General features: G+C 50.3%; 2 protein-coding genes across 6 annotated transcripts in view; one reads left to right on the forward strand and one right to left on the reverse strand.

The window, feature by feature from the left end:
* The first annotated feature begins 1,612 nt into the window (after positions 1–1,612).
* On the forward strand, positions 1,613–11,497 carry NMRAL1 (NmrA like redox sensor 1). Of its 4 annotated transcripts, XM_059415442.1 has the most exons (7): positions 1,659–1,744; positions 4,214–4,390; positions 4,582–4,722; positions 5,595–5,833; positions 7,993–8,242; positions 9,306–9,496; positions 11,209–11,497. In XM_059415442.1, the coding sequence occupies exons 3-7, from the start codon at positions 4,704–4,706 to the stop codon at positions 11,386–11,388; spliced, it is 879 nt and encodes a 292-aa protein (XP_059271425.1). In that variant the 5' UTR covers positions 1,659–1,744; positions 4,214–4,390; positions 4,582–4,703; the 3' UTR covers positions 11,389–11,497. The 4 variants fall into 4 exon arrangements, with proteins under 4 accessions (XP_059271424.1, XP_059271428.1, XP_059271426.1 ...); XM_059415443.1 differs by lacking the exon at positions 4,214–4,390 and having other exon boundaries at positions 1,654–1,744; XM_059415441.1 differs by lacking the exons at positions 4,214–4,390; positions 4,582–4,722 and having other exon boundaries at positions 1,613–1,744.
* A 3,656-nt stretch (positions 11,498–15,153) lies between these two features.
* The window catches only part of DNAJA3 (DnaJ heat shock protein family (Hsp40) member A3), a 30,292-nt gene continuing 28,763 nt past the window's right edge, over positions 15,154–16,682 (reverse strand). For both annotated transcript variants that reach the window (XM_059415446.1, XM_059415447.1), the window contains one exon: positions 15,154–16,326. Coding sequence is in view for 1 of the 2 variants with exons in the window: in XM_059415447.1 (XP_059271430.1) it covers positions 16,304–16,326 (23 nt within the window). In the remaining variant the exon portion in view is untranslated. The remainder of the gene's footprint in view (positions 16,327–16,682) is intronic.

A 16,682-nucleotide genomic window follows, 5' to 3' on the forward strand; every position in this document is an offset into this window, starting at 1 on the left:
TGGGGCCCCTGGGTGGCTAAGTGGGTTAAGCCTCTGCCTTCGGCTTGGGTCATGATCTCAGAGCCCTGGGATGGAGCCCCACATCGGGCTCTCTGCTCAGCAGGGAGCCTGCTTCCCCCTCTCTCTCTGCCTGCTGCTCTGCCTACTTGTGATCTCTATCAAATAGATAAATAAAATCTTAAAAAAAAAAAAAAGAAGAAGAAGAAGAAAAAGCTCTCTACTATGGTAGACAATTTCAGCAGAGGGAGAGAGATGGGAATAGAACAGGAGTAGTTAGCCTAGCTTAGGGGTTAGAGAGGGCTTCCCGGAGGTGATGTAAGTATGTGGAGTCTTAAGGAATGAGTAAGAATTAGCCCTATCTAACAGGATGAGCCCTACCCAGACAAACTTTACAGTCTCAGCACAGAGGTATAACATAACAGGGCATGGAGAAGATTGCAAAAGATTTATGCAAGATGAACACATATATGAAATCTTCACTTATAAATACAAACACGAGTAAACACAACATGTATTAAAATAAACACATGCATTTTATAACAAAGACCAGTATTTTACATAAATAAAATACACTTTACTCTGTAAGTTATTTCCACCACTAGATTTGGGAAAACAGCACCAGTTTTAGTAGGATTTTCCCAGAACTCCAGTGTCTACATGTTTAGACAACCAATCCATCAGCAAATATTTATTGAGTGACTACGTGCCAGGTGCTCTCCTCAGTGCTGGAAATTCAGCAGTGAACACAGAGATGTGCCTGCAGTTAGGAAGCTAGCATGCCTGGATGGGTCAATACACATTTTGAAATGAATGAGTGAGTGAAAGAAAAAAAATTCTTACCCAGTAATAAGTTTTCAGGAGAGGAACGACACGGACGTTTTTGAGTTTTAGCTGTATACAAAGAAATCCTACTTTTTCTCCTAAAAATAACTCAAATCCGTGCAACTAGTAGCAACCTCAGAGATGAGTCAGGCTTGCAAGAACTCAGAGCCTTGGGGTTGAGAGTCCTAAATGCTATTTAATTATCTTTAGGCGACACCCCCATATCTGCAAGTTCAGATATTCATGCGAGATTAAGCCGCGTGTTTTGTTTCTGTTTTTTGTTTTTTGCTTCCGCGGGCCTCACCGCCAGCCTCCCGCCAAGCGGTTCGGTACGTGCACTTTGGAGAGCCCCGAGCTCCGCAAATAGGGTTTCCCGCAGCAGAGGGGTCTGCGCTGCGCGGACACACGCCGCGGCCCGCGCGAGCCGGGAGGAACCATCTGTCCCCGCCGAGGGGGTGTAGCGGGTCATTTCCGCGCGGAGTCAGGATGCGGACGCTGGGAGTTCCGAAGCGGCGTGGCCTGGGGTTCCTTCTCACTGGACCGCCTGGAAGGTGGGGGCTTTACCACAGCGTCGGTGGAGCTGCGGGCGGGGTCGCTCTTCTCTCAGGTTCTACCGGTATTCCCCCACCCACCCCTCCGGCGGTGGACTCGGCCACAAGGTCCCGGGCGTTCTGTTCAGCTTTGCAGTTTCCCGCTCGGGCTGCGGCGTGGAGGTTGCAGGGGCCGGGAGCCACCTGGCAGGAAGTGGGGGTCTGGGTGTCTGGCGCCGGTTGCCCCCACGCGGTGCACGCGCGGGATCGTCCCAGGAGGGACCCGTGTCTCCATCGCCGACCCCACGCGTCGCCGGGACCCCAGGCCTCTGAGGCCGCACTTCCCGCTCGCATGGGGGACAAGGAACTGGTGGTGGTGTTTGGAGCCACAGGTGAGCGAGCGTGAGCAGAACCCGGCCAGGCCTGGCAGAGGTCCCCAGGGTGGGTGGCTGGGGCCTGGAGGGAGGAGGGTATTGCATCTCGGACCCCTGACCTGGCGGGGGTAGGACCTGGGCGCACAAATATTTTATTTATTTATTTGACGCAGAGAAAGAGCACACGCAGGGGGAGCAGCAGAGGGAGAGTGAGAGCAGGCTCACGCTGAGCAGGGAGCCCATTCTGGACATTCTGGACATGTGGGGCTCGATCCCAGGAACCCATCATGACCTGAGCTGAAGGCAAACGCTTAACTGACTGAGCCACCCAGGCGCCCCCGCCCTTTAACGTTTTTAAAAAATTAATTACTTTAACGTTTTTGAGTCCGTGGCACGTGCACATAATATGGAAACTAAATCTCCCTCCCACCTCCGACCTGGCAACCCCATCCATCACTGTCATCAAGTGTCTAGAGTATCTAGACACACACAGATCTTTTTTTTTTTTTTTTTCTTTCCTGTGTATGTTTCTCCTGTATATGTTTTTAAAAACCTACAGCAGGGGAACCTGGGTGGCTCAGTGCGTTAAAGCTTCTGCCTTGGGCTCAGGTCATGATCTCAGGGTCCTGAGATGGAGCCCCCATTGGGCTCTCTGCTCCGTGGGGAGCGTGTTCCCCCTCTCTCTCTGCCTGCCTCTCTGCTTACTTGTAATCTCTGTCTGTCAAATAAATAAATAAATAAAAACCTACAACAACTTAAGGTATAAAGCACAGGGCGGCGGGGGTGGCTCAGGTCATGATCCCAGGGTCTTGGGATCGAGGCCCACTTCTGGCTCCCTGCTTGGCAGGAAGCCTGCTTCTCCCTGTCCCACTCCCCCTGCTTGTGTTCTCTCTGTGTCTCTGTCAAATGAATAAATAAAATCTTCAAAAAGAAAAAAAGGTATAAAGCATAGACCACACAATTCACCCATTTAAACTGTGCATTTTATGTCTAGTATATTCACAGAACTCTGTGGCCATCACCACAGTCTATTTTAGAACATTTCATCACTCCCAGAGAAAACCTCATACCCACTAGCATTTCTCCTGACTTTCCCCAGCCCCTGACAGCCACTAGTCTACTTTCTGTAGATTTGCCCATTCTGGTTTCTTGTAAATGAAATCATACAGGATGTGGCCTTTTGTGTCTGGCTTCTTTCACTTGGCATCAGGATTTTGAAGTTCATTCACGTTGGGTGTTTGTTTGGGTTGGGGTGGGGAGGAGCAGCAGAGAGAGGGAGAGGCAAAATCTTAAGCAGGCACCATGCCCAGTGCAACCCTGAGATCACTGTAATCAAGAGTCAGACACTTAACCCACCAAGCCACCCAGGCGCCCCAAGGTTCACCCACTTTGTAGCATGTGTCAGTACCCCACTCCTTTTTATAGCTGTATAATGTCCCATTTTATGGATAGACCACGTTGTGTTGATCCCGTCATCCTTGATGGACATTGTGAATAATGCTGCCGTGAACATTCATGTACAAGTTTTCCTGTAGACGTGTTTTTTGGGGGGTACATGCTCAGACTGGAATTGCTGAATCACATGGTAACCTGTGTGTAGCCTCTTGAGAAACCACCAGTTTTTCAAAGCGACGGCATCGCTTTACATTCCCACCAGGACCGTGTGAGGGTCGTTGTAATTCTGCAACTTAACCTTTTCCACTCCAAGAGAGTTCGGATTCACCTGTCCCAGTCAAACATACAGATCTGCCACATTGTTTTTAATCAGTTTTGCATGGATCGATCACTTATTTAACCAGATTTCTTTTTTTTTTAGATTTTATTTATTTATTTGAGAGAGAGCACAAGCAGATGGGAAGGGTTGAGGGCGAAGCAGACTCCCTGCTGAGCAGAGAGCCCAACTATTTAACCAGATTTTTATCCAAGGACATGTCATTTGTCTACAAATTTCCACTATTGTGGGGCGCCTGGGTGGCTCAGTGGGTTAAGTCCTCTGCCTTCAGCTCAGGTCATGACTTCAGGGTCCTGGGATCCAGTCCCGCATTGGGCTCTCGCTCAGCAGGGAGCTTACTTCCTCCTCTCTCTCTGCCTGCCTCTCTGCCTACCTATGATCTCTCTCTCTCTGTCAAATAAATAAAAAATAAAATAAAAAAAATTTTTTTAATTAGAAATTTTTTTAAAATTCCACTATTACAAATAGTGCTTCAGCCTCTTTTCTTATATGTATATTTATGCTTTTTTATTCCTTTTGATTTTATTTTTTGTCATTTTCTCCGTCATTTAAAAATCTTATTTAAAGGTTTATTTTTTAATTTTAAGTGATCTCTACACCCAAAGTGGGGCTCAAAGTCATGACCCCGAGATCAAGAGTCTCATGCTCTTTTGACTGGGCCAGCCTGGTGCCCCTCAGTCTTTAAAAAAAAAAATAGAAGAAGACGGTTAATACTGTATTTCTTTTTTTAAAGATTTTATTTATTTATTTGATAGGCAGAGATCACAAGTAGGCAGAGAGGCAGGCAGAGAGAGAGGAGGAAGCAGACTCCCCGCTGAGCAGAGAGCCCGATTCGGGGCTTGATCCCAGGACCCTGGGATCATGACCTGAGCTGAAGACAGAGGCTTTAACCCACTGAGTCACCCAGGTGCCCCAATACTGTATTTCTTAAGGTAAGGATGGGTACATGGGTATTCACATCCCTTTATGTATGCGCTAAATATTATAACACATTTTATGTCTTCATTTTGCACAAGTATACTCTACTCCTGACGTGGGTCTTGAACTGATGTGGACTCTGAGGTTGCGTGTTCTATCTCCCAAGCAGCCAGCTGCTCCATAATATATTTTAAACATTTGATAGAAGGTGTGATGCCTGCTAAAACATGGAGGAACTTTGAAAACAGTATGCTAAGTGAGAGAAGCCAGCCACAGCAGACTATATATTAAATGACCCCGTTTGTGTGAAACGTCCAGAACAGGCAGATGAACAGAGACAGAGTAGGTGAGTGGTTGCCGGGGCTGAAACGGAGGGTGATAGGAAGTGCGTGCTGATGGGCATGGGTTTTCTCGGGGGGTGGGAGGAATGAAATATTCTAAAGTTGACTGGATGATGGTTGCATGCTCTGAGTATATATATATATAAAAAAAAACAGGGGCATCTGGGCTCAGTGGTTTAAAAGCCAGAGTCCTGGGATCTAGCCCCGCATCGGGCTCTCTGCTCAGCAGGGAGCCTGCTTCCTCCTCTTTCTCTGCCTGCCTCTCTGTCTACTTGTGATCTCTGTCTGTCAAATAAATAAATAAAATATTTTAAAAACTAAACAAAACAAAAAACCACTGCACTGTATGCTTTATGTATTTATTTTTAAAGATTTTTTTTTTATTTATTTGACAGACAGAGATCACAAGTAGGCAGAGAGGCAGGCAAGGGTGGGGGGGAAGCAGTCTCCCTGCAGAGCAGAGAGCCCGATGCGAGACTTGATCCCAGGACCCTGAGATCATGACCTGAGCTGAAGGCAGAGGCTTTAACCCACTGAGCCACCCAGGCGCCCCTTTTTGTATTTATTTGACCTGAAGCAGTCTTACTGGTGAAATTCGATGTGTGCACGGTAGGAGAAGTCTCAGCTGCCTGATATAAGTATTTACTTTGGGTAAAATCAGCTGGTATATGGATTTTCCAAAATACTTTTTAAAATAAATATAAATGATGTACCCCTTCAAAGGTGAGTGAATTGTCTCAAAGCTGTTATTTTTTAAATGGCGTAAGGTATTCAGTGAGGCTCGCAGGTGAAAAGTGGGTGTGTGGCTGGTGTGGAGTGTTCCCACTAGGGCTTCCTCTCCGCAGGACCCCCAGGCAGGTCCTCTGACTCTTCACAGGTGCTCAGGGAGGCTCCGTGGCCCAGACGCTGCTGGAAGATGGGACATTCAGGGTTCGAGTGGTGACGCGGGACCCTAGGCAGAAGGCAGCAAAGGAGCTGAGGCTGCAGGGTGCAGAGGTGGTACAGGGAGACCAGGATGACGCGGCCAGCATGGAGCTGGCCCTGACTGGGGCCCACGCTGCCTTCATTGTGACCAACTACTGGGAAAACTGCAGCCAGGAGCAGGAGGTCAAGCAGGTGAGGGCAGGTGGGAGGATGTGGGGAGGCTGAGCAGTGCAGCTGACAAGGAGCTCCCTGGGAGGCAGCTCCAGCTTGCTAGAGAGGAGCTGACCCTACCTGTGACGACGGTCCGCTACAGGCCTTGTCCCTCCTCTTCCATGCAGTCCTCTAGGATTTGAATGAGCGCGGAAGCTGCTGCTTCCTCTTGCAGTGACTTTTGTTTAGATGTCATTGAGGCACCAGAGTTTGCCACTTCAAAGTGTATAATTCAGTGTTTATTCTCAAGGCTGTACAGCCGTCACCACCACCTAATTCCAGAATCACCTTGAAAAGAAACCCGTACCTATTAGCAGTGACTCCCTGCCCACCCCCCCTGCCCCCCAGCTCCAGGCAACTGATAATCTGCTTTGTCATCCATTAACTTTTCACACTTTCTAAAAAACCAACTCTGTTGACCCTTCATTTTCTGATAATAAGATGCACATATTTTCATTGTCCTATTGGATAAAATCAATATAAATATACTCACATCAATCTAATCAGAACACATCTCCATCAGCCTGGAAGATCCCCGTGTCCCCTTTGAAGTACTGTACTGGTTCATTCTGTTTTCCACGCACATTCTCTCTAGTTAGTTGGTTATTAAGGCCAGGTGGCAGCAGGAGGGATAGGAGACAGAGGAGGTGAGACATGGCCATCATTCTGTCCCACTGAAGGTGAGGACACTTGCACACAGCCTGTCACACACAGGTACTCATGGATCTATGGAATGTAGTGGCAGAGGAGAGGCCCCAACTGTCAGCCCTCCATCGTCCACAACCAGCCACAGCCCTGCTTTGGACATGGACCTTCCCTGCCCTGGGCTTTGTTAGAAAAAAGGGCTTTCTTTCTTTCTTTCTTTTTTTTTTTTTTTGAGATAAAGGAAGATTGGACTGGACCATTGGTCTCCAAACTTGTTTTTAGCCTTGACATTGTCTTTGAATACATCTTACATGGAGGTGCATCCCACAGAGTGGAGAGGACAGCTTTTCTGGTGGATGGCCATCTTGGCTCATTATCCCGAAAGCCTGTGTTCATGTCCCATGGCCGTCATTACACACTGAGTGGCTTAAAACAACAGGAACTGGCTCTTTCCAGTCTGGGGCCCAGAAGTCCACAATTAAGGAGGCTCTAGGGGTGCCTGGGTGACTCAGTGGGTTAAAGCCGCTGCCTTCAGCTCAGGTCATGATCCCAGGGTCCTGGGATCGAGCCCTGAATCGGGCTCTCTGCTCGGCAGGGACCCTGCTTCCTCCTCTCTCTCTGCCTGCCTCTCTGCCTACTTGTGATCTGTCTGTCACATAAATAAATAAAATCTTTTTTTAAAAAATTAGAAATATATTAAGAAAAAAAAAAAGGAAGCGGCTCTAAGGACAATTCCACTCCTTCCCTCTTGCAGTGTCTGGTGGCTGCTGGCTCTCCTTGTGGCCACATACTCCCAGCCTCCGCCTTCATGTGACCTTCTCTTCTCTGTGCCTCCTCTTCAGTCTTTTATAGGGACCCTTGTCTTCAGATTGAGGACCCACCTGGGATGATCTTAAGTTCCTTAATTATATCTGAGGATCTCATTTCCCAAATAAGGTCACAGTCACAGGTTCTGGGGGTTAGAGGCCATTCAAGCCCCATGCATCCTTATCTGGCAGGCACTGTGGCCGTCCCCGTGTAACTGCTGCCAGAAGGTTAGGTCCCTGGTCCAGGATCTCACAGCAAGTGTGTTGCAGAGCCAGTGTGACCCCCTAGCAGTGTGTGTGCTCTGAGCTGTGCCACCTCCCTGTAGGCCTGCTAGGGCCCTGCAAGGATGGCGGCTTTGCAGGCAGAGATGGGAGGGCTCTGTGTGGCCCTCTCCCAGGCAGCAGACCTACTCCGACCTGTCACAGTGCACATGGGTGGGCCGCCATTGAGCATGTTGGGAAGTACAACCCCCCGGGTGACCTAGAGAAGATAGAAGGCTCACAGTAGTGTGTGAGAGGGCGCAGCACCACGTGTGAGCGTCATTCCAGAAAAGGGAGCCTTACCTAAGGGTGAAGTGGTGTCGGCCTCTTAGCATCAGGCACAGCAGCACTGGGGGGTGGGAGAGCCAGGGCTCTGATTGGGGACACATCCTCCCTCTTCAGCTTTGTGGTTTCTCCTTTCCTCACTAGGGGAAGCTGCTGGCTGATCTGGCCAAGCGCCTGGGCCTTCACTATGTGGTCTACAGCGGCCTGGAGAACATCAAGAGGCTGACGGCCGGAAGACTGGCAGCAGGCCACTTTGATGGCAAGGGGGAAGTGGAGGAATATTTCTGGGACATCGGAGTCCCCATGACCAGCGTACGGCTGTCTTGCTATTTTGAGAACCTCCTCTCCTACTTCCTGCCCCAGAAAACCCCTGATGGAAAGAACTACTTGCTGAGTGAGTGCTTTTCCTCTTTCTTCGAGCGTCTGCTCTCACCAAGGGAAGCTGTGGGTATTGTAGAAAACAGGCTTGTCCTCAGACGGTTCTGGGTCCAAGCCTGGGTTCTCCCATGTTAGGCCTGTGACTTTGAACAAAGTAACTTCGCTGGGCCTCTGCTTCCTGGTCTATGAAATGGGCATAATAGTGCGACTTTTGCAAGGGTGATGAGGAAATCTGCCGGAGGCAGTGATGCGATGCTTCGTCTGTTACAGACGAGCACACCTGTTACTTCTCCTTCAGGAGTAAAGAGAGGATTTGGAAGATCAGGACCAATAGTAGGTTTCACAAAGTAGGAAAGCACTTTCTTCTCAATCTGTAAATGGGCTGCCTAGAGCCTTTGACGGCTCGTGTCCTGTGGCTGGCCAGCATCCTCAGCCGGCCACCCCTCCCCCATGCGAGGACAGCAGGGTCAGGCGGTCTGGGCCTAGTGTTGGCTCGCTGGCATTGCCCTTTAGTCTGCCGAACCGGCCGGGGATACCGCTCGTGTTCCATCCCTGGCTGAGCTCAGTGAACGAGGTCTCTGGCTGACCTGAATGGGCAGCTGCGGAGGCCCCTTCTCGTGGGTGAGGAATGTGGCAGGACCCACCAGACCACCTTGGCAGGTCAAGTCACCCACCAGTTCCACCCATTTAGGGAGCACCTGCAACGTGCAGCTCTGGGTCAAGGCCTCAGCACTCCGGCATTCCTGTTAGTGTAGTCGGCTTTCCACGTCAGGAATTCCAGAGGCCACAGAGTGCAATGGGGCCGGCAGCTTGGGAGGAGCCCCTTCGTTCCCTTCCCGTTCTTGTCTTGGCCCCAAGAGGGTGGGCAGACTTGGCGTCCGCCCCGCTCTAAATGGAGCGACCGGAGCTCAGGGGGCAAATAGGGGCCACGGTGGCAGAGCTTGGATCGCATCCCGTTTCCTGACTGAACCCTACTGCTGCTGCTCGTACACCCCAGACACCAGGACCGCTGACCTGTGCACGTGTCCTGGCGGTGGGCTGGCGGGACACCCCTCCTCCTCCCTCCCATCCCCTCCCAGGCTTGCCCATGGGTGATGTGCCCATGGATGGCATTTCTGTGACCGACCTGGGTCCCGTGGTGCTCAGCCTGCTGAAGAAGCCGGAAGAGTACGTCGGCCGGAACATTGGGCTCAGTACGTGCAAGCACACAGCCGCAGAATACGCTGCCCTGCTCTCCAAGCACACCGGGAAGGCCGTGCGTGATGCCAAGGTGGGCTTCCTCGGCCCTGGGCCCAGGATGGGTGCCGTCCCAGCTCCCATCGGGGGCTCTGGCAGCCACCTTCTGGTCATTGTGTCCCCCCAGTGGGGGCTTTATGGGTGGTCGGGAAGCAGTATGTGAGGCTGCCCCGTCACTGTGGGCAGACGATGATTTCACCACTGTGAACATTTGTCATGACCCCAGTGTGGCTGCTGAGAGAGATTTCCAGCTTAGGCAGTAGACCAACTAACTAGTGAGGAAGGTTTCCAGGAAGAGGGGATATTGGGGTCCAAGGCGAGGCGTGAACACACAGGGGTGCTGGGCTTCTCTGGGGTGTGACTTGAGGGAGGGAAGGGGTAGGAGACCAGAGAGATGGCCCCCAACCGGCTCCTGAACTGGCTGGGTGGGCAAGAGCCCTCTGGCCCCCTCTCTCCCCGCTGACCTTCAGTCTTCCTATTCAGACCCTTGGGTGCCTTGTTTCTTATTTGGCCTTCCCATTATGGTAGTGAGACTGACATTAAAGCAAATCTGGGAAACTCCCAAGTCATTGAAAGACAAAAACCACCCACGGAGCTGCAGATTCAATGATGGGGAGGCCAAGGCAGGCAGGGTGTTTCGGGTGGGTCAGACCCCCTAGACTCGAATCCTGCTCCCAGCCCTTAACACCCACCAGTATGTGACCTTGGGGCACAGTCCCTGGCCCTCTCTGCCTCAGTATTCTCACCTATAAAATGGGTGTATGAATAGTATCTCCTTCTCTGGTTGTTCGGATTGAAAGAGTAATCAATGTAAGCGCAATCAGAGTAACCAATGTAAGTGCTTTCTTAGTGCCCTAAGTGGCCACGCATTACATCTAAACACAGAAAGGTCTGAGGCAGCTGTGGAGGATTTCGGGAGCGGAGTTTAGATTCAGTTTGGTCAGGAAGGGGTAACAGCTTTGGTTTTTGAGCAAGGAAGTGATGTTTGCAGAGTTCTGGTTTGGAAAGGGCTGAGAAGTTTCCATCTCATGATCTCAAAAGAACTCAAAAGGAGGGGCGCCTGGGTGGCTCAGTGGGTTAAGCCTCTGCCTTCAGCTCAGGTCGTGATCTCAGGGTCCTGGGATAAAGCCCCGCATTGGGCAGCCTACTTCCCTTCTCTCTCTGCCTGCTTCTCTGCCTACTTGTGATCTCTGTCAAATACATAAATAAAATCTTAAAAAAAAAAAAAAAAAAAAGAACTCAAAAGGATATATGACTTTTTTTTTAAGTAATTTCTACACTCAACATGGGGCTTGAACTCATGACCCCAACATCAAGGGTTGCACACTCTTCTGATTGAACCTGCTAGGCAGCCCTTCAAAGAACAGGATTTGGGGCGCCAGGGTGGCTCAGTCGTTAGGCGTCCGCCTTCAGCTCAGGTCATGTTCCCAGGGTCCCTGGATCGAGCCCCGCATCAGGCTCCCTGCTCAGCAGGAAGCCTGTTTCTCTCTCTTCCACTACCCCCTGCTTGTGTTCCCTCTCTCGCTGTGTCTCTATCAAATAAATAAATAAAATCTTAAAAAAAAAAAAAAAAAAGGAAAGAACAGGATTTAAGTTAACTTAAAACAGTGGTTTTTGAACTTTAATCTTTTTAGTAGAAGGGTTTTCAGATGAACTTATTGGAAAGAACTTGGGTTGGGACTGGGTTGCCCACAGCTAGGGTGCCAGAGATACTGACAGGCCCAACGGAATCCCCTCTGTTTCTAGGTGACCCCGGAGGACTATGAGAAGTATGGATTCCCTGGTGCCCGGGACCTGGCCAACATGTTCCGTTTCTATGCTCTGAAACCTGACCGTGACATTGAACTGACCCTGAGGCTCAACCCCAAGGCCAGGACACTGGACCAGTGGCTGGAGCAGCACAAAGGAGACTTTGCTGGGCTCTGACCCTGCCACCTCTCAGCCCCGTCTCAGGGAATGGGGAGGTGCAGTCACAGTGACCCGTTCTTGTGTTACATAAAAAATTATTTTTTGAATAAAGGCCATTGTTCTCACAGCTGGGTTCCAAAAGAAGAGAGCTTTGTTTCAGGGACCGGGGTTGGGGTGCAGCTGCTGGGGCATGAAAATTCCAACAGGAAGTATCAAGTGGTGGGGACCCAGCGTCCCTCCCGTGTTGGGTCTGGAGGGCTGAAGACACAGGACATAAATGCAGTTGTAAGTTTTGTCCAGCGGGTGGGAGACGGCACTGTGACCACAGCCCAGAGAAGCAGCTCTGACTGCTGCTTGGACTACACTGGATGGTGCAGAGTCCGGGCACAGGGGTCCTCAGGCCAAGCAGAAGCGCTGCCTGGTGACTGCCTGGCAAACGCAGCCTTCGTGTCCAGAGAGCTAGGGAGGCCAACTGCACATTTGTTCTTGGAGCTCAAAGGCATCACCTTCTGGGATGGGATGTATCCCCAGCTGTGGCAGCCCTGAGATCTGGATGATCTTCAGAACACCAGGGCATAACATCGGGAGGGCAGTGGCAGATGAGCAGAGGTCGCCATGATTGCACACCGCTGAGAACAGGTGACACGCTGCTTAGAGTGAAGGCTGGAGGCAAAGCCAAGGAACTGACAGCAAGGTCTCACTGGTGGTGTCTGCACCAGCTTGTGATGGCAGGGCTGGTTCCACTTCTCCCGCTCACTTCTGAGAAGAGGAAGGTCAACGCCCAGAAAACACAGGTCATGTACCTGAGGTCCCATGGCGGGCCTGCTTTTCCTCTACAGATTTGCATAACTTCCCTCCTACCCAACCCTCTATACCTGCAGTCCTACCATACACATTCAATCCATTAACTGATTGAGAAAGCACTTGACAACCTAAATACAACGTGAACCAAAGAGGTTATGCTTTCTGCCCTGAGGCGCTTAGGTTGGTGGGAGAGCCAGATACAAATATGCACGAATAGTTATAGACTGACACAGGGCTGCAGAGAAGAGGGGCAGAGATAATCATGGTGGGGGGGGCAAAACCAAGAGCTAGATGCTTACCTGAGTCCCCTACATGTCCCCTGTTTTAGTCACATTTAAGTGTATAGTTCAGTGGATTATATTTAGTTGTGTGGCCCTTACCACCATCCATCTCCAGAACTTCCTCACCATCCCAAACTCTGTTCCTATTAAACACTAACTTCCCATTCTCTTCCCCACTCCACCTCAGCACATGAGCCATTCTACCTTGCATCTATAAGCCTGACCCCTAAGTACCTTATATAAAGAGCTGCTAACATTTTTTTTAAAAGATTTTATTTATTTATTTGACGCAGAGAGAGATCACAAGTAGGCAGAGAGGCAGGCAGAGAGAGAGAGGGAAGCAGGCTCCCCGCCGAGCAGAGAGCCTGATGTGGAGCTCGAACCCAGGACCCCCGGGATCATGACCCGAGCCAACTGAGCCACGCAGGTGCCCGAAGAGCTGCTAACATTTTAAAATGAGACAGCTTTCCTAGTGTTACTGATAACAGCCTAAGGCTGGAAATAACCCAAATGCCTACCAGGGAATGATTGGAAAACAAACGTGGTCTATTCACAGAATGGAATTTACTCAGCCATAAAAAGGAATACTGATTCATGCTACAGGAATGAACCTTGACATATAGTAAGTGAAACCAGAAGGAACCAGAAGGGGTCACTATTGTATGATCCCGTTTACTTGAAATGTGCCAAACAGGCAGATCATAGAGGCAGGAAGTAGATTTGTGCCTGCCAGGGTCTGGGGGATTTTGGGAAATGGGGAGTAACTGCTGCTGATGGACATGGGATTTCTCTTCGGGGTGATGTAATTTCTAAAATTGTGATAGTTGCACAACATTGAACTAAAATCCACTAAACTGTATACTTTCAATGGCTGAATTGTAGAGCACAGGTAATCCCCAAAATGAAGTAACTAAAATCACCACATCAAAGTCGGGATGCCCAGCTTCTCTCCCAAAGCCCCAAAGGATTTGGAAGCACCGGTCTGAACTCCAGTGGCGCCCTCTTGGGTAGAGCTGAAGAGGAGATGTCTCCTTCCAACAGCACAGCCGGTCCAATGCTCCCTGTGGTCTCCAGGCACAAGGAAAGCAGGTAGGGACCCAGTCACTATAAGCTGCTGCCTGGCTCATCACTCCAAATGGATCTAACTTCCGGTGGAAAGGTATGGGCCACCCGGCTGGCTCAGTCGGTAATGTGTGAGACTCTCGATCTTGGGGGTTTAAGCTCAGGCCCCACCATGGGTGCAGAGATTACTTAAGCATAAGATCTCTGGAGCACCTAGGTGGCTCAGTCAGTTAAGTGTCTGCCTTTGGCTCAGGTCATGATCTCCAGGTTCTGGGATCGAGTCCCACATCAGGCTCCCTGCTCAGCCAGGAGTCTGCTTCTCCCTCTGCCCAACCCCCACTCGTACTGGATCACTCACACTCCCTCTCTCAGATAAATAAATATTCTAAAAATAAAAAATTAAAAAAAATACTTTAAAAATACAGGTTTCCCAGTGCTAAAACACCCCTTCTGCAAAAGCTGTAAGTGGTCTACATAATTCAGTGACAGACCCCAGTGCACAGAAGGGCAGCATGAGGATGGGGCAGTTTCTGGACACCTGGGTAACCAAGAAGCTTGTGGGACTGGACAGAACTGTCATCTTTGAGAAGGGGCTTTCATGAAAGAGAAGCAAGCGGGACGCCTGGGTGGCTCAGTTGGTTAAGCAGCTGCCTTCAGCTCAGGTCATGATCCCAGCGTCCTGGGATCGAGTCCCACATCGGACTCCTTGCTCGGCAGGGAGCCTGCTTCTCCCTCTGCCTCTGCCTGCCATTCTGTCTGCCTGTGCTCGCTCTGTCTCCCTCTCTCTCTGATAAATAAATAAAATCTTTAAAAAAAAAAAAGAGAAGCAAGCATTCAAGTCCACCCAATCCCAGCAGAGGCGTGCTGGTGGGTCGGGGCCAGGCTCCAGTGCCCAGGTCAGACTCAGCTATACATGCCTGCACGCTACCACCTACTTCTCCACTCCTCTCCTGTGCCCACCAGCTCTTCCCAACCTCTTCACCCAGCCCAGCAAGGGCTCCCATGGCTTCCATGCTCAGCCCAGAACCCTGGGATGGGTCTGAGCTCTGTCTGTGCTCAGGGCCACTCTGGCTGTGCCAGGCATTGGGGCTTTTCTGAGCCTCAGCTGGGAGCCCCGACTAATCAAACTACAATGAGCAAAAAATTTAATGCAAAAAATAAATTAAATAAATAAATAATCAACGTTCTTCAGAAAACAACAGGGGGGAAAATCTAGTGAGGGAGGCAGTGACATGCACATCTTCTCGTGGGCTCCCAAAGAAAAAGTTACACTGAATTTCAGAACATTCACTCCAATCAGCCCACTGTCCCATGGCAAGCTCCCTGCTCTGGGATCTTGGCTGGAGGGTCAGTGCTTGTCAGAGCACCACCAAGCCACCAGTGTGCAGGTGCTCCTGGGCTGGTGGGACTCCGTGAACGAGGCCAGCTAACTCTCCAGCCAGCCCCAGGAAGGCCAGCGGTGATATGGGACAGTCCTGACTGCAGATGGCATACCAGCAACCCCACAGCTAAGTCCCCTGCAGAAAGTAGTCTGAACTCTGAAATTTCAAAGAACAAAGGACCACAATTTATGCTTTAAATATCTTTTGGCAGTAATCTTATTTACATTGATACAGAATCATTTTACATTCTTAGATCAGACAATAATAGATACTTTATTTTAGTAAATTATGAAGGAAAACAAAAAGGAAATTATTCATAAGTTTTCTCCATTAGCCTGTCTTACCACAGTAGGAGGATCTGGAAACACATGGAGCCCGCATATCCTACAAGCTGAGGCTGGGGAACGGTGTGTTTTGCTCTGGCTGGACGGTGAAACCTTCAATTGCTCAGACTGTGCTTTCCTTTTCTGAACAAACATTTCTACAGAAGATGACGACTCTCAGCATTAAATAATTTACACATACTTCTGAAAACAGATGTCAACTGTGTGAGAGGTGAGATCCAAGCCCCTGGCAGCCAGAGGGTCCAGGGCTCTGGGGTAACGGGCCATTAGCCTGCTGGGCCCAGGCTGCAGCTGTGACCACCTTTGGTCCAGCAGAAGGGCAGGAGCCCCACTCGACACCTGGCTTAGAACAACAAAACTCAACAGTTGAGGACGAAAGGCCACCCCACATGGGATGGAAGGAAGGACTCTCCATCCTAATAAAGATCACAGCCCACATGGTCAGGAATGGCATGTCCAGGGATGCCCTTGGTATGTGCCTCCCCAGGCCCCAAAGTGCCCACATTCCAGCTGCTTGGGATCTTTGGGAATTAAAACTCACTCCAGGAAGAGAATAGGACGTCCCTGCTGAAGAGTGGATGATGTACGTGGTGGGGCATGCAGGCCCCAGGTTCCTCAGAAAGACAACCTGGTAGAAAAGAATCATTCCAGAACCTCCCGGAGGTTTGCTGAGAGGGAAATTAATCACTTCATGACTCGGTGCAGCTTAAGGCTTCATTTTTAAGCTGTAAGCATGGCCTTTAATTCTTTAACTAATATCTCCACATTTGATTCCAAATTAGAGTTTTAGCTCTGCAAGAAGTGTCCAGTTGTTTTATTCTGCCTGAGCCAGAAGAGGCCACGTCATCTACCCATGGACAGGGAAGTTCTACCATCCCTTATGTGTGCCACACCTTACTGCTCACAGGTTGTCCCCTGTGACCGTTCCATGGAGACGTGTGTTGTCACATGATTTTGCTGCTGCCAAGGCGGCCCAGGGCCTCTGCAGGCAGGGGCTCAGTGTTGTTGTTCTGGAATCCTTCCGGTGCCCTGGCCATGAGGAGGGGCAGCCGCTCCTGGCCTAGTTTCCAGTGGACCGTTTTCCTAAGCCAAGACACAAATGGTTACGTTTCACCAGCATCCCAGGAGGATGACACCCTGTGGGTGGGCTTCTGTCATCCTTGGGAGGGAGCTGCACCAGGAGTTCCAGCCACCAGGGACCAGAACAAGTAAAAAGTGAGTCCTGAGACATCACAGTGAGCAAGCGTGACTCCTGGCAGCCCCCTGAGGTTTACGTGGCCCTGAGCCTCCCAGGCAGGATGGGCGCTGAGTCAGGAGGCTGGGGAGATCTGAGTTCTAGGCCTGGCTCTGCTGTGACTCGCCCCCTGTGACCGTGGGTAGCCTGGTTCCCACTATTGCGGGACACAGGCCCCCAGAAGCTGGTGGAAGGAGGGCTGTGA

This window comes from Mustela nigripes, chromosome 11 (assembly GCF_022355385.1).
Source record: "Mustela nigripes isolate SB6536 chromosome 11, MUSNIG.SB6536, whole genome shotgun sequence".
In the NCBI taxonomy this organism is placed as follows: Eukaryota; Metazoa; Chordata; class Mammalia; order Carnivora; family Mustelidae; genus Mustela; species Mustela nigripes.